This window comes from Salvelinus namaycush, chromosome 20, assembly GCF_016432855.1.
Source record: "Salvelinus namaycush isolate Seneca chromosome 20, SaNama_1.0, whole genome shotgun sequence".
Lineage (NCBI taxonomy): Eukaryota > Metazoa > Chordata > Actinopteri > Salmoniformes > Salmonidae > Salvelinus > Salvelinus namaycush.
In genome coordinates, this window is record NC_052326.1 from 1,817,527 (window position 1) to 1,835,699 (window position 18,173).

The 18,173-nt window shown below is 41.6% G+C and overlaps 1 protein-coding gene across 1 annotated transcript in view; it reads right to left on the reverse strand.

Moving 5' to 3' along the window:
* Window positions 1–1,229: 1,229 nt before the first annotated feature.
* LOC120065637 (contactin-4) overlaps window positions 1,230–18,173 on the reverse strand; it is a 47,184-nt gene continuing 30,240 nt past the window's right edge. Inside the window, exons 11-22 of the mRNA XM_039016698.1 lie at window positions 13,057–13,184; window positions 12,278–12,447; window positions 9,919–10,036; window positions 9,322–9,480; window positions 8,791–8,940; window positions 7,891–7,961; window positions 7,083–7,317; window positions 6,853–6,968; window positions 6,123–6,303; window positions 3,240–3,352; window positions 2,124–2,292; window positions 1,230–1,966 (exon numbers count right to left, since the gene is read on the reverse strand). Coding sequence (XP_038872626.1) covers window positions 1,881–1,966; window positions 2,124–2,292; window positions 3,240–3,352; window positions 6,123–6,303; window positions 6,853–6,968; window positions 7,083–7,317; window positions 7,891–7,961; window positions 8,791–8,940; window positions 9,322–9,480; window positions 9,919–10,036; window positions 12,278–12,447; window positions 13,057–13,184 — 1,696 coding nt within the window. The 3' untranslated portion in view covers window positions 1,230–1,880. The remainder of the gene's footprint in view (window positions 1,967–2,123; window positions 2,293–3,239; window positions 3,353–6,122; window positions 6,304–6,852; window positions 6,969–7,082; window positions 7,318–7,890; window positions 7,962–8,790; window positions 8,941–9,321; window positions 9,481–9,918; window positions 10,037–12,277; window positions 12,448–13,056; window positions 13,185–18,173) is intronic.

Genomic DNA, 18,173 nt, shown 5'->3' on the forward strand with positions numbered 1-18,173 from the left:
ATTCATGAGAGGTTAACCTTGAGTTATTGATAATTAACGATCACTATGCACAAGACTTTGAATGGATTGTCTCCAGGCAACCATATAGATTGGAAGCAGGATATTTGTTTCATGGGGAAGGTACATCCACACAATACTCATACGTTCAGCAGTATTGAGCTGCTTACAAATACCACCCTGGGTTAGCATGAAGGGAAACATTATTTTCTCTTGATACTTCTCAATGTTTTGATATCAGTGCATCTGATAATAGGGCAATATTAGCAAGAGCATGAAGGTAGCTATTCCCAGGCAATATGTGCTGGTCTAACCCAAGTAAGGTACAGTGATATTCTCGATAGACATAGCACAGTTAACCCTAACCCCAATGTCCTCTAAACCATTATGTAATCATGACGTGTTATGCTCTGGAAAGCACTGGACGTTTGTGGGTGCAACTGCCACTTTCATTAGTAGGGTCAGTGTCCATCTCAGGTTGCAGTGCATCAAATCAAAATCAGGTAATTCAATTCTGATTAAAACAATCTAAATTGCATGCATGAACTGACACTACAGGATTTTAATTTGTATATGTTATGCTAGGCAAGGACCAAGGTATTCAGTTAAATGTTGATTGGGTTCAAAAATAAAACCTTGGCAAGGGAAAGCACAGTAGCCATGCTGTCTGTCAGTGTTGTGAGCTACCTGTTCATGGTAACTGAATGGTAACCATTAATGCAGAAGGGTGTCACACTGACTCCTGTGAATGATGGCTGTCATTCTCCCTGGCACTTTCAAAAGGGCACACACACCTGAAATGAAACACATTTAAAATAGACATTTCAATTTGAAACATTTTATTCATTTTCAATTACATCTCACAGAGATACGTTTTGTTTGTTAATACAATAGTATTAAAACAGTTATGCAACACCTATCAAGCACAACTCAGCCACAACTTGAAATATCTTGATTACGAACCATGGAGAAAGAGTTGAATTAATCGAACATTTTAGAGAAAATCTTCCCCAGGTACTGTATCAATGCACATTAACATGTTTTTCTGTGTAGTTCTGCATATTGATCCAAGATGTCTGTGATGGTCATATTTTTATTGAAACTTTATTTAACTAGTCAAGTCAGTTAAGAACAAATTCTTATTTACAATGACGGCCTACCCCGGCCAAACCCTCCCCTGACCCGGGCGACGCTGGGCCAATTGTGCGCCGCCCTTTGACACTGTTAAATGTTGACGATAGCACGTGAATTTTCTTTCACAGAATCTGCTGAATGTTGATGGCCACCAGACATATCATACTGTCACTGTGCTTCATTGAGGAATTAAAGGACAACCTCGGAGTGAACCATGGTCATTTCCACAGTTCTTACAGAACATTTACAAGAACAAACAAACAGGTCACAACAAAACACAGGGATGAGGCACACATAGGCAAGGTACTGTATCTCTACCATTAGAAAAGGACATAATGTCATTCTAAACAGAAGCTTGACACGGCCCTGGGGAACTAAACATTTTGATTTGTAATTACCGAGGGACGTAACAAACATCATTAAGGAGTACGTTTGCGCCTTCGTTTGATTACTTCCATATTTCCGCCATATAAATATCTCATGTAGATTGTTCTAAGGATTGACAATCTTCTCAGATGTAAAAGCCTATCCTTTCGGCATAAAATCTAGACATAAAACACTCAAAAGCTTGGTTGACAAATTAATTAAAAAATGCATACAATAAGGCAATGCAGCTGCGTTGAATACTCTAAATAGTTAGCTGTTGATTTCACATTCTTGAGAAGTGAATAGTACACGTAAAACACATCCTTTGCTGAGTACTTGACTCTGAAAGCTAGAGGTCATTAAAGGCATTACATGTTTAAGTCTTATAAAGTCAACTTTGAAAGTATAAAAAACATAACTGCACAAATCTTGCATGGAGCTGAGCTGAAATGGCCCTTTGAGTTAAGACCTGAAAAAGACAAAAACACTCATCAACAAACACATAGTACCTGTGGGATTCATTGTTATGAGACAACATTTTGTTGAAGGCACTCTGGAAACCTTGAATCGATTCTACCAAAAGTGAATCCTGTGAATGGTGAAAGACAAAAACAGTTCTCTCTTACTGGACATCTTTGGTATCCTGATGGGGCCACTGCTGCTGCCATCCCCTCCATCACTCAGGGCTTTGATCTCAATGAGGTAGTCCTCACCAGAGGGGACTTGCAGCGCCATGCTGGTCCTATTGGTCTCCACAACGTTGGTCTTCCCAAGCCAGTTCTGACGGTACAGCACCTAGAGACGGGAGAGGGAATATCATGTTATCTGATATCAATAATACTAATTTAAGTGACACAGTAGTTTGACATAAATGAGAAATTAATCGTTTTTGGATAATGCCACTGTATTGTTTTTTTTTTTAAATGGAAAGAGGAGCAATTTTTTTGAAAAAATACAAAAGTATTTTCTTGTGCAGCCAAATAGTCTTAAGAAATTGTATTTGTATTTTTCTGAAGCACCTTTCCAGAGGATGACATGAATTGCAAATTATAGTGTGAGGTGCTAGTGTGGCCCCCGTGGCGCTCCATGGAGGCTAGTGTCTGAGTGTGGAGCTTCACAGGCACTCAGCTGCTTCCTCACCTTCTCTTTCATATCTCTGAGCCATATCAGATCAATCAATCAGCAAAATGTGCTCCGTTGTAAATTAATACTTTAAAAGAAACCAGGACCATTTCTGAGTCATAATCCTCTGCTGAATGCTCTCAGAGTTCAGATACTCAAGATGACATGAAACGCTTCCTGTTACGCAGGTTCAAACACTTTTTACTACTGAGCATTGAGGGATCAAAAGGCAGGAAAGAATGGATCCTCAGGGCGTTCCACCATTAGGGACGCCATTAGGGAAAGTGTTGCCTCAACAGCTATCCACAAGGACACATTTTGTGTGTTTCCATATCAAAACTTGGCAGACCTTCAATCAAACATACTCAGTGGAAACCCAGAACAATGGAGAAACCGATTTGTTTTGTGTCATAACACCAGGAACAGTCTTTTTAATTTTGTACGGATTGTCCACACAATTTTGTATGGACAATCCACATGTGACACTGGAAGTGCTGAGGTTTATACTTCCACTGCGATCAGGGAGACATTAATAGATAAGACAGCTGTTGAGGTAAGCCAACAAACTGCATTTGTTTCCTAGTTTTCAAAGATTCTGCTATTACACTGACAACACTCACCTTGTATCCTGTCACCTCAGACTCATTTCCCATTGCCTTGACATGCTCCCAACTCAAAAAGATCTTGGAGTTTGTCAAGTTCCACTCAATATTCCCTGGAGGTTGACTTGGTGCTGAAAGATATGCAATCATAAAGCCACCCAAATTAATCACGTACAATTCCGTCAATAGCTGATATTACTTCAAAATTACTTTCTCACTTTAAACATCCCCATAATCACTGCTGTTTGAAGGAACTATCCACTGGGCACACACTGGTTGAATCAATGTTGTTTCCATGTAGGGCTGGGCGATATGGCCAAAATATCATATCAAGGTATCTTTAAAAAAAAATGGACGCTATTTTATGTTTTGGAATAATAAAATGTCTACGTTTGCTTTATGGGTAGTGCAGGACCCTAGGGTGGCAACACATACATTCTAAGTGATTTCCATGGGTCTTTCTCCATTCTAATTGTTTTATACTATTCGATTAAACTTCAACCCAAAATATTTTTCAGCATTTTCATCAACTTTTGCATTTCTTGCACTCATTTGAGATGTTGCAATTGTGATTTGACTTGCGATTTAGTGCAAAACACTTGGGTGAACTGTTGGTTTCATGGAAATAGAATGATTATTCTAATTCTATAGGCACTTTGAATACAGTGTTGTTTGACATGACGCTGAACATAGATGCCAGGGAGGAGTTATTGTAACAGGGTAGGAACCAAACTGTTGATTATATGTTTCCTAGGGGACCCTGTAATCTTCGGATTCAATGCATGTTCTCATATTCATGCTTTGTGTATTCCTCTTTGATTTGTAAGATACAACATGCGGATTTAGGTCTACACCATCACTGGTATTATCAGGCTGTATAGCTAATTACGTTTGCTCTGACTCAGTACATTTATTAGCTAGCTAGCTAGATAGACAGCTAACTAGTGATTAGCAGCTAACAAGATGTAGGCCAAACTTGCTAAAAAAAATACAAACTAGCTATTTGCAGATGTAAGAAACACAAACTAACAATGTAATTATAGAATGCTAGTGTATTTATATTTAGAAGCAAAGTGAAAACGGCGTCGTTATCATCAACATTGTTGCATGTGCTGCATTGACCATGCAGACTGACTGCAAGTTTCTCGTGGTCGAGGAACAACATTTGCGCTCCTTGAGTAACGGTCAGTGTTGCCAACTCCTCAGTAAGGAAAGTAGCTATTGGCTGTCCTAAAAGTCGCTAAATGACGTCATTACCTAATTTGCATAATTGGCCATGTGCATGTAATTGTGATGAATGCTGTAGGAGAGAGGAATAATGTCGTGGGAGAGACAAAAAATGAGTAAAAAACACCCTAAATATGTTTAGAACTACAAATGAACTTTCTTCTGTCGATTCTTGTTTTTTTTTATGTCACAATTCCAACCCTCCTCCTTTATCCAGGCTTGGGACCGGCAAAAGTAACCCAAAAGAGACACTGGCGGAGTTACTTCGTTTTTTATTACATTTTTTATGATTTTTGTTTTGTTTTTTTGTTTAGTTTTTTACATTTACATCCTGCTCTGAATGTAAGCAGGATGTAAATTGCGGCCGGCTGCGACAGAGCCTGGGCGCGAACCCAGAGACTCTGGTGGCGCAGCTAGCACTGCGATGCAGTGCCCTAGACCACTGCGCCACCCGGGAACAAACATTCAAATCCCGTTATAGAAGGTAAAGTAAAAACCCAAACCAGTCTGTGCATCAATACCGGTATATAGTAAAATATGGTATACTGCCCAGCCCTATTTCCACGTAACCAACGTGGAATAGATGTTGAACTGACGTCTGCACCCAGTGGGTCTCGAATAGAAGATAACACAAGAAGGAGGGAGAGCTGATTGCCTTGTGATAGAGTTAGTAGTTGAATAATTGCATCTTTCTCTGATAAGCTCATAAACACGCCTCCTCTCCCTGAGTTGTCAAGGTAAACAGCATCTTTTTTGATTTATTAAAAAGCCCCAAAAGTGAATATTCTTATCAACTGTATGCAAGAATGTGCTATGTGTTGCCTTAAAAATGTAGCATTCTCTGTGTTGGTCTTGCCAACCCCAATTGTCTCACCTCTGAGAAGCAGAGGTTACATCATATGTAGGTCTGATATCTGATTGGAGGTTAACTTTACAGTAATACTATTGGTCAACAACTCAGGTTTTGAATCCAACCAACTCAGATGCTTCTATCTCTTATTTGTTCCTGACCTGCTGTGGTGAGACACTCTTTCTTTCTCTCTCCACACCATGGACTTTTGGGGCATGGCCTTTCAGGCTATGATTTCTGTCTCTCTCACTGACCATGTTTAGAATAATGCCTTGTAATGCTTGTTAATGCCTTGTAACTTAAGCTTTATGCCTTGAATGTGAATCCATTCATTTTACAAAGTAGTTAAATACACTTGTATTTGGAATCCAGTCTCAGACCTTCATTTGCCTATTACTGTAACTCAACTCTTGCATATTGCTAATAATCTTTATGGAGTCAGATAAACATTTAAATAGGCTAATTGCATAGTCTTATTAGTCGCATGTGATGTATAATATACACATAAAACATTTCTGGCCAGTACACTGCTAATTCACATGTTTGTAGGTATGACATAATCCAATTCCATTCGTTAGTCTTGCAGTTAACATGAAGTCAAAACTTTACCCAGATGATGATGTTTCAGCAGTGCTGTTGATGTAGAGTATTCACAGAGGCTCTAAAGCCATTGAAGTTGTACTGTATACTGCTGCATTCCACCACAATTCCATTAATGTTAACCTCTGCTGGATATACAGGCTTCATATTCGTGAAAGCAAACTTGTAAAGAGAAAAATGCTCAAATTGCATGTGACAACTGTTCCATCTTAGAGAATACTCACGTGGTTTCTTGGTGGTGACGTTGACTGCGGGGCTAGAAGGCCCTGCTCCAGCGCTGTTCTGAGCCCTGACTGAGATCAGATACACAGTACTGCCCTTGAGCCCAGAGAGAAGGGCTGCAGTGTCTGTGACCCTCACCATCTCAGCATCACTATCCTGCATCCCCTCCTCCCAACAAAGGACCTGGAACCAAAGACATGAAGGTTATTCCAGACCTCCCGACAGCATTAAAACAGGATTAGAGACACTTCCAGCACCGTTGTTTGTGGACCTGATAACCAGGTTCACAATGGGGGTCAAGCAACCTGGGCCTTCTCTACAGCAAGACAGTCCTGGGCTATACTAAGGGGAAAATGGGCAAGGATCCTCAGGGTGTTCCGCCATTAGGGACAATGTTGGTTGTGGAGGAAATTGATATATGATGTTCACACTTGTGAGGGGTGATTTATAGAACACTACTCAGGCAGGGAAGCAGCCAGCGTATTAGGCTCCTTGGGAGACTGGAATAGCTGTGGACAGACCTCTTCACTCTAGATTAGATGGTGAGAAATATACCTTTGTATCCCAAGGTATTTTTCGGTGTAGGGGAAATTTCACGTTTTTGCCATTGGCAGTTCTATTTAAATGCATGCCAACCTATTGCTGAGTCAATCATCGTGAGGATAATATTGTATCTATCATGCTGTTTTCTGCTCTCTACCAGCATCATGATTCTTCGGATATTTTTCATACCTCATATCCAATGATCTTCCAACTGCTGGCTGTCTGGGTAATGGGTTCCCAATACACCTCGATTTCAGAGGCTGACAGCGTCCGGGTCCACACTCTGGACGGGGGTTCAGAGGGCTCTAAGCATGACAAATTTAGACCAAGGACATTATCAAGAATGGTAAACATACAAGTCAAACTAACCCAAAGCTTCCATTTCATCAGCATCTTGAGAAATAGTCAAAATAACTAACCTTCCTCTGCGGAATACACTACAACCACATGGCTAGACGGGCCTTCTCCTTTGTTGTTGTAGACTCCAACTTTCACCTCAAATTGTGAGAGGGGTGGGATGCTGTCGTTCCTGAAGGTGTATCTTGATGCATCAGGTGAAGCCAGCACAGTCTGCTTCCATGTGCTTGTACCAAGAGGACGAAAAGCCACAACATATCCAAATTCCTCTCCACTCTGTAGCTCCTCTGGTATTGGCTATGAGACAGAGACAATTTGACTGCATAAATTGTAGCAATTCTTATCCCTTCCCATTGGTTGAACTGAATATCAAATTACTACCTGAACTGGAAGTGTCAAATTCTGAACAGTGAAATACCACAACCCCAACATAATACATTATATCCAAAGATATACACAGTATATACACATTCTGCATGATAAGTTAATTCCCTTTAAGAGACCCACAGAAACACACATTCTGAGACATCGTCCTAGATTTATGCACAAACAATTTCCACCATCTCTGCATCTGCATTTTGATTTACACACCAGGGGAGCCGTTTGGAACAGGCAAATAGCTAGGCAAGACAGCTCTTCTTTTAATTTAAACCCATTTAATTGAAGTCGCATCGCCGTAGAGAATTCTGTCAAAACCCCACTCATGTCAGAAGAGTGATTTGAAATGTACATATTTGTAGGTATTGTATCTTGTAATTGTCCTTGACATACAAGGAAAAACAAAGAAATAATTTTAATAAGTAAATGAAGAACAGTGATCTGTCATAATAAAGATGTATTCTATAAATCTGTGATGATCAGCAAGCTTACCTCCCATTGGATAACCAGTTCTCCTCGCCTTCCTCCTCCTCCACTCACATTACCTGGTGCTACTTCAGGAACTGGATGGACAAAAAAAAAACAGTGTCCAATATAAGCGTGTGTATTCCTTGGAGCAAAGGCATGTATTTGAATCCCTACTACTCCGACACCATACAGAAGCCTTGATATCACTATCATAGTGCCCCTCATCCCAGTACGGTTTCAAAGCAAAGGCTTAGCTTTTTGATGTAATTAAATTAGGGTTGATACAGGCACGAGCGCCAATGCACGCTACTGCTGTTACTACAGTGTATCACACTGCAGGAATACTCTTCCCTTGTGATTCAGTGGGCCAGGCGGAAGCACTCTGCTAACCCACTCAGAATAGACACTTTCAAGTCATTGCCTTATGGCATGCGTGGGTATTTCACACGGCTCCTGTTGATGCTGCTGACATGAATTAATAATGGCAGGAATTCCTGAGTGCTGATGTAAACAGCATCTAAATGCTTAAAAGGTATGATGCCTCCTGCTCGGGTAGTTCTAATCTGACAAGCAAAAGTTTCAAGTGTCAATATCCACATGGATAGATAGGCCACGTGGTCTAAACACATGAATAAATTATCTCTCACTTTCTTTTCCTATTAGGTAAATTATTAACATCTGTCTCTGTGTCAGTCAAATTGGAACAGAGCTGATTCTGTCTTCATTACACGTAATTAGCAATGAGAAAGGCACAATATCCAATGGACTGGCGTGAAAAGTGTATGTGGGTTCTACATGGTGAAATTCATCAGAGGCTGAACGGAACACTCAATGCAAAATGAAACTAATCAGACCGTTAAATTACATTTCCACTGTGGGGTTGATAGATTCACCACAAGAGGAAAAAGAGAAATGAGAATGTACCTGCCGCTTTTGTTCGAATCTGCTTGGATTGCATGCTGGGCTCTCCAACACCCACATTGTTGCTAGCCACCACCCTGAATTCGTAATCCACCCAGGGGTTCAAATCTATCACCGTTGCATGAAACATCTGTCCAGGCACAGAATCAGGAACTAGGATTAAAGAATTTAGAATTTAAATACATATTGATTCTCATCCACCAACAAAACACATTCATGTTATCAAAGACTGCCTGTGATACAATTAATGTCAATATAACTTATCCAAGAAGGCCCCCAAGATAACAAATGATTAAAGATAAATACTCCTGTTCACATCATTCATCCCCAAAGCTGACTGTTCCCACAGTATTCTGATAGTACAGACATTTTAAAGGAGAAATTACAAACTTCAGAAGCCTTTTTAAACCTCAAATACACTACAAGTTCTACATTTCCTGCATTGTAAGCACGTTCTCCTGCAACAGGGTGATCAAATTAAGATCCTACATCTGTAAACAGTGTCTGTGAGGGATGGGCTGGCATTGTAGCTACCTGTCCTGACGGCCTGCCAGCCTATGGAGAAGGGGGTCCTGGCCTGGATGTTGTATGTGGTGACAGGGCTGTGGTTGTCAGGCCCAGACTCCCAGGAGAGCTGGGCAGTGGAGTCAGTGATTTCCCCCACAATAAGGCCCTCTGGGGCACCGGGAGGCCCTGAAATAACCAGCAGCACAGGGACAGAACAGGAAGACAAGGACAACCACTGTCAAATAGTTCTATTGTGTCAGCCAAAAAAGGATGGCAAGGTTAGAGCAGTCTGCCCACAAAAGAGAGAGACATTTAATATTTCACACAGCAGAGATAAAGATCCTTCAGTTGATGAGGGGAAATACAAAAGGATTCCAAAACGAAGGAGAAGAGGAAAATTTATGCATTGATTTTCAGATGCTCCTGTAGTCATTATTTAACACTGAATGAATGTCACCCAGAATAGTTGGCTGAAGTAAAGGGAATTAATAGAACGGGTGATCATGTCTGAGGTTGTCTAATTCCTCTTTAGATGGGTGCTACCCTAGATATGGTATATCTTTATGGGTGCTACAGCATGCCAGTAAATCAAAGTATCATCACAGGGAGGAAGTGCGTGCGTACCTCTGACAATCAGGTGGGCTGCTGCTGAGACACTGTCCACCACAGTGTGTACCATGCACACATACTTCCCAGAATGCTTTAGCTGAATATTCCTGACCATCAGATCACCAGCTGATCCCTGATGACAATAGAACAGAAAAAGTGTGCAATTTCACAACAATACTAGTGTCTCAAAATACAGTCATTCAATGTATATTTTTTCCAAATGTGTAGCACCGTTCATACCACTTATACAGTATACAATATGATAGATTTTTTATCCCATGTATGCTATTTCAGTAGCAGAAAGGTCAGGCTACATACAACAGTGAGAGAAACGAGCAGGTAGGAACATTGGAGTGACACTGATTTCAACACTCCTTGCGTAAAAAACAAAAAAACACTTCCTGAAGTTTAAGAGCTCTGCCAAATGATGCTCACAGTGAAAATGTCAGTGTTATACAGGCCGTTTTAGTGCAGGGTCTTTGTGTGCTCAGCAGACCAGAGGATAAATCCTGTAGTCAGACAGATTTGTGTGCCTTTGTTCACTGGAGTGTCAGGTGATTTACTCATAAGATCAGCAACAGACTGGTTGTTTTAATCTTCATGTCCACAGGTTTTACCTGGCCAGCTCTCCATGTTAAATGCCTTAGTCTTGTCTGAGATGAACAGTGCCTTCAGAAAGTAATCATACCCCTTGACTTATTCCACATTTTGTTGTGTTACAGTCGGGATTCTAAATGGATTAAATATTTGTTTTTCTCACCCATCTACACACAATACCCCATAATGGCAAAGTGAAAACATGTTTTTAGAAATGTTTGCAAATTTATTGAAAATAAAACACAGAAATATTCACACCGCTAAGTCAATACATGTTACAATCACCTTTGGCAGCGATTACAGCTAGGAGTCTTTCTGGTAAGTCTCTAAGAGCTTTGCACACCTGGATTGTGTCATATTTGCACATTACAATTTTGTTTTATTCTTCAAGTTCTGTCAAATTGGTTGTTGATCATTACTAGACAGCAATAGATTTTCAAGCCGATTTAATTCTAAATTGTAACTAGGCCACTTAGGAACAATTCAATGTTGTCTTGGTAAACAACTCCAGTGTATGTTTGGCCTTGTGTTTTAGGTTATTGTCCTGCTGAAAGGTGAATTTGCCTCCCAGTGTCTGTTGGAAAGCAGTCTGAACCAGGTTTTCCTCTAGGATTTTTTCCTGTGCTTACCTCTATTCTGTTTCTTTTATCCTAAAAAAACACTAGTTCTAGCCAATGACAAGCATACCCATAACATGATTCCGCCGCCGCCACCACAATGTTTAATGTGTTGTGTTGGATTTGCCCCAAACATAACACTTTGTATTCAGGACATAGTGCATTTCTTTGCCAAATTCTTTGCAGTTTTAATTTAGTGCATTATTGCAAACAGGATACATGTGTTGGAATATTTGTATTCTGTATAGGCTTCCTCCTTTTAATTTTGTCATTAAGGTTAGTATTGTGGAGTAACTACAATGTTGTTGATCCATCCTCAGTTCTCCTATCAGAGCCATTAAACTCTTTAACTGTATTAAAGTCACCAATAGCCTCATGGTGAAATCCCTGAGCGGTTTCTTTCCTCTCCAGCAACTGAGTCAGGAAGGCCACCTGTATCTTTGTAGTGACTGGGAGTATTGATACACCATCCAAAGTGTAATTCATAACTTCACCATGCTCAAAGGGATATTCAATGTCTGCTTTTTTTACCCATCTACCCATAATAGGTGCCCTTCTTTGTGAGGCACTGGAAAAACTCCCTGGTTGTTGTGGTTAAATTTCTGTTTGAAATTCACTGCTCGACTGAGATAATAAAGATAATTGTATGTGTGAGGTACAGAGATGAGGTAGTCATTCAAAAATAATGTTAAACACTATTATTGCACATATAGTGAGTCCATGCAACTTATGTGACTTGTTAAGCAAATATTTACTCCTGAATTTATTAAGGCTTGGCATAACAAAAAGGTGGAATACTTATTGACTCAAGACATTTCAGCTTTCCTTTTTAATTCATTTGTAAAAATTTGTAAAAACATAATTCCACTTTGACATTATGGGGTATTGTGTGTTGGCCAGTGACACCAAATCTCAATTTAATACATTTTAAATGTAACACAAGAAAATGTGGGAAAAGTCAAGGGGTGTGAATACTTTCTGAACGCACTGTAGGTGTTGATGTAATGATACTGTACAATTCAGGATGCTTGTGTGCGGAGGTTGTAAATATTCTAACATGTTCATATAAGGTGTAGCTTTACTGTCCAAGCTATGAAGCGTGTGAGAAGAGACAACTGTGCGCTGTCTCCTGTACAGTACAGGTAGCAGGTACATACCACTCCTATCATCTCAAAGTGGTCCTGTCTGTTGAAATCGATGAGCTTGCCGTTGAAGAACCACTTAAAGGTGGGATCCAGGGAGGAGTCTCCAGACACTTCACATGGCAACACGATGCTCTCTCCCACAGTGGCATCCACACTCAGCGGTGGAACTGTTATCTTGGTTGGCTCTATTTGAGAATACAGAAAAACAAACACACAGGGTCATGTTTACCTTGAATATGAATATAAACCTGCTGCTGGACAAAATGTACTTTAGACAAGATGGTTCAATGCAGAGGCAGCCTTCCCTACTACTAGTGTAACAAATTGATCTTAAATTGCTCCCATTGAGAAGTGTCTTCCTCTCAATCCTATTACATGTTTTTTTCATGATGTTTTATTGATATAGTCTTGAGACTGAATAATTCAACTAAATGCAATCATGGTGTCAAATTAAGGAAAAAAATCCATGTATAACCATCAGTTATGAGAACAGCCAAATTGAAATATGCAGCAGCAGTAATTTTAAAATTAACATGCAATGTTTGACTTGGATGGAACAGAACATCTCTCTCCTCACTACTATAGATATAGGGATTTTCTACCCTCCGCTGTGTGACCAATAACTCACAGCTGACAAAACCAAGGATGAGTTATGTTTCTGTCAAACCAGCAGGAACATAAAACAACTATACATTTCATTATCAATTTCATGCTTGGCTTAGTTTTTTTCTTCTCTCTAAACAGGTTTAAACCATCTGCTTAAAAGGTAGTGAAATCTGTGTCCGGAAAAGTACCTTTCACCACCAGAGTAGCAGTACTGCTTGATGTCCCAAAGGGGTTCCTGGCCACACAGGTGTACCTCCCTCCGTCTGATTCGCTGATGTTGCTGATACGGAGAGTTCCATCCTCCATGATGGTCCGTCTGACAAGAATGAAAGAACAGACAACTGTTGTTATCAGGATCAATAATGATTTGATAGCGATCACTGGGTTATATAGGGATTCTAAATACTATATTAGTGATTTATAAATGAGGCTAAGCATACAATTACATCAACACTTTCATATCACATCCATTCCTAAATCCATGCTGTAGTTTGAACGACAACTATTTCATGAATAAAAACGTAATTATCTGGAAGATTGAATTCTCTACAAGCACATTTGCAGAGAGCAATTATCTTAGTTGAAGCAGAACAGATTTGCTGTAGGGTCGCCATGCTATTGACAGCACAAAAGATTAAATGCGTATTTTAATAGGATACACAGCGGGACACTAAGGCCAAAATGAGGACAGGGGAAGGAGAAGAGAGCAGAATAACGGGGAGAGATGATTCACTAATGGGAATCTTTACCTGCAGCCTTAACGTTCTACAACATGTGAGTGATTCCTCACATAACCAGGACAAAAAAAAGACCATGGTTTTAGAAATGTTCACAAAACACAATCCATAGAATGGGTCTTTGGAGGGATGTTGGCATACACTGAGTGTACAAAACATTAGGAACACCTTCCTAATATTGAGTTTCACCCTCTTTTTCCGTCAGAACAGCCTCAATTCGATGGGCCATAGATTCTATAAGGTGTCGAAGGAATTCCACAGGGATGCTGGCCTGTGTTGACCCCACAGTTGTGTCAAGTTGGCTAGATGTTGTTTGGGTGGTGGACCATTCATGATACACACAGGAAACTGTTGAGCGTGAAAAACCCAGCAGCATGGCAGTTTTGGACACACTCAAACCAGGTGCGCCTGGCACCTACTACCATACCCAGTGCAAAGGAACTTAAATATAAGGCTCCTGAGTGGCGCAGCGGTCTAAGGTATTGCATCTCAGTGCTAGAGGTGTCACTACAGATCCTGGTTCGATCCCAAGCTGTATCTCAACCGGCTGTGATTGAGAGTCCCATAGGAAGGCGCACAATTGGCCCAGCGTTGCCCGGGTTAGGGGAGGGTTTGTCCTGGGTAGGCAGTCATTGTAAAATAAGAATTTGTTCATATCTGACTTGCCTAGTTAAATAAAAGGTTATAAAAAAATATATATACACGTTGTCTTGCCCATTCACCCTCTGAATGGCACACATACACAATCCATGTCTCAATTGTCTCAAGGCTTAAAAATCATTTTTTAATCTGTCGACTCCCCTTCATCTACACCAGTGGTTCCCAAACTTTTTATGGTCCCATACCCCTTCAAATATTCAACCTCCAGCTGTGTACCCCCTCTAGCACCAGGGTCAGCGCACTTTCAAATGTTGTTTTTTGCCATCATTGTAAGCCTGCTACACACACACACTATACGATACATTTATTAAACATAAGAATGAGTGTGAGTTTTTGTCACAACCCGACTCGTGGGAAGTGACAAAGAGCTCTAATAGGACCAGGGCACAAATAATAACATAATAATAATCAATAATATTTCTCTTTATTTAACTATCTTACATATAAACCTTATTTGTTCATCGAAAAATGTGAATAACTCACCACAGGTTAATGAGAAGGGTGTGCTAGAAAGGATGCATATAACTCTGCACTGTTGGGTTGTATTGGAGAGAGTCTCAGTCTTAAATTATTTTCCACACACAGTCTGTGTTTGTATTTAGTTTTTTTTATGCTAGTGAGGGCCGAGAATCCACTCTCACATAGGTACGTGGTTGCAAAGGGCATCAGTGTCTTAACAGTGCGATTTACCAAGGCAGGATACTCTGAGCACAGCCCAATCCAGAAATCTGGCAGTGGCTTCTGATTAAATTCCATTTTCACACAAGAGGCTCTCTTGTTCAGTTATCGGTAAGTGGACTGGAGGCAGGGCATGAAAGGGATAATGAATCCAGTTGTTTGTGTCATCCGTTTTAGGACCTGCGTAATTGCGCACCCAACTCACTGATGTGCTTCGCTATATCACATTTGACATTGTAGGTAAGCTTGAGTTCATTTGCACACAAAAAATCATACAATGATGGAAAGACCTGTGTGTTGTCCTTGTTAATGCAGACAGAGAAGAGCTCCAACTTCTTAATCATAGCCTCAATTTTGTCCCGCACATTGAACATAGTGGCGGAGAGTGCCTGTAATCCTAGATTCAGATCATTCAGGCGAGAAAAAACATCACCCAGATAGGCCAGTCATGTGAGAAGCTCGTCATCATGCAAGCAGTCAGAAGAGTGAAAATGATGGTCAGTAAAGAACTTTAAGCTTGTCTCTCAATTAAAAAAAACGTGTCCATACTTTGCCCCTTGATAACCAGCGCCACTTCTGTATGTAAAAGCGTTACATGGTCGTTGCCCATATCATTGCATAGCGCAGAAAATACAGGAGAGTTCAGGGGCCTTGCTTTAACAAAGTTAACCATTTTCACTGTAGTGTCCAAAACGTCTTTCAAGCTGTCAGGCATTTCCTTGGCAGCAAGAGCCTCTCGGTGGATGCTGCAGTGTACCCAAGTGACGTCGGGAGCAACTGCTTGCACGCGCGTTACCACTCAACTATGTCTCCCTGTCATGGCTTTTGCGCCATCAGTACAGATACCAACATGAGCAACAGCTACTTTTGGCTACATACGGACCGTTAGTGGAATTCCCGCGAGAGAGTAACGGTTAATGTGATTGGTTGTTAATTATTTAACCGCCTGCTACCGACCCCCCTCAGCTCCCAGCTGTGCCCTGGACACCATTTGTGAATTGATCACCCCGTATCTAGCTTCAGAGTTTGTACTGTTAGGTGACCTAAACTGGGATATGCTTAACACCCCGGCAGTCCTACAATCTAAGCTAGATGCCTTCAATCTCACACAAATCATCAAGGAACCCACCAGGTACAACCCTAAATCTGTAAACATGGGCACCCTCATAGACATTATCCTGACCAACTTGCCCTCCAAATACACCTCTGCTGTCTTCAATCAGGATCTCAGCGATCACTGCCTCATTGCCTGTATCCGCTACGGGTCCGCGGTCAAACGACCACCCCTCATCACTGTCAAACGCTCCCTAAAACACTTCTGCGAGCAGGCCTTTCTAATTGACCTGGCCCGGGTATCCTGGAAGGATATTGATCTCATCCCGTCAGTTGAGGATGCCTGGTCATTCTTTAAAAGTAACTTCCTCACCATCTTAGATAAGCATGCCCTTTTCAAAAAATGCAGAACTAAGAACAAATATAGCCCTTGGTTCACTCCAGACCTGACTGCCCTCGACCAGCACAAAAACATCCTGTGGCGGACTGCAATAGCATCGAATAGTCCCAGCGATATGCAACTGTTCAGGGAAGTCAGGAACCAATACACACAGTCAGTCAGGAAAGCAAAGGCTAGCTTTTTCAAGCAGAAATTTGCATCCTGTTGCTCTAACTCCAAAAAGTTCTGGGACACTGTAAAGTCCATGGAGAATAAGAGCACCTCCTCCCAGCTGCCCACTGCACTGAGGCTAGGTAACACGGTCACACCACCGATAAATCCATGATAATCGAAAACTTCAACAAGCATTTCTCAACGGCTGGCCATGCCTTCCACCTGGCTACTCCAACCTCGGCCAACAGCTCCCCCCCCCCCCCCCCCACAGCTACTCGCCCAAGCTTCCCCAGCTTCTCCTTTACCCAAATCCAGATAGCAGATGTTCTGAAAGAGCTGCCAAACCTGTACCCATACAAATCAGCTGGGCTTGACAATCTAGACCAGGGGTGTCAAACTCATTCCACGGAGGGCCTAGTGTCTGCAGGTTTTTGGTTTTTCCTTTCAATAAAGCCCTAGACAACCAGGTGTGGGGAGTTCCTAACTAATTAGTGATGTTAATTCATCAATCAAGTACAAGGGAGGAGCGAAAACCCGCAGACACTCGGCCCTCCGTGGAATGAGTTTGACACCTGTGATCTAGACCCTCTATTTCTGAAACTATCCGCCGCCATTGTCGCAACCCCTATTACCAGCCTGTTCAACCTCTCTTTCATATCATCTGAGATCCCCAAGGATTGGAAAGCTGCCAAAGTCATCCCCCTCTTCAAAGGGGGAGACACCCTGGACCCAAACTGTTACAGACCTATATCCATCCTGCCCTGCCTATCTAAGGTCTTCGAAAGCAAAGTTAATAAACAGATCACTGACCATCTCGAATCCCACCGTACCTTCTCCGCTGTGCAATCCGGTTTCCGAGCCGGTCACAGGTGCACCTCAGCCACGCTCAAGGTACTAAATGATATCATAACCGCCATCGATAAAAGACAGTACTGTGCAGCCGTCTTCATCGACCTGGCCAAGGCTTTCGACTCTGTCAATCACCATATTCTTATCGGCAGACTCAGTAGCCTCGGTTTTTCTGATGACTGCCTTGCCTGGTTCACCAACTACTTTGCAGACAGAGTTCAGTGTGTCAAGTCGGAGGGCATGTTGTCCGGTCCTCTGGCAGTCTCTATGGGGGTACCACAGGGTTCAATTCTCGGGCCGACTCTTTTCTCTGTATATATCAATGATGTTGCTTTTGCTGCGGGCGATTCCCTGATCCACCTCTACGCAGATGACACCATTTTGTATACTTCTGGCCCTTCCTTGGACACTGTGCTATCTAACCTCCAAACGAGCTTCAATGCCATACAACACTCCTTCCGTGGCCTCCAACTGCTCTTAAACGCTAGTAAAACCAAATGCATGCTTTTCAACCATTCGCTGCCTGCACCCGCCCGCCCGACTAGCATCACCACCCTGGACGGTTCCGACCTAGAATATGTGGACATCTATAAATACCTAGGTGTCTGGCTAGACTGTAAACTCTCCTTCCAGACTCATATTAAACATCTCCAATCCAAAATCAAATCAAGAATCGGCTTTCTATTTCGCAACAAAGCCTCCTTCACTCACGCCGCAAAACTTACCCTAGTAAAACTGACTATCCTACCGATCCTCGACTTCGGCGATGTCATCT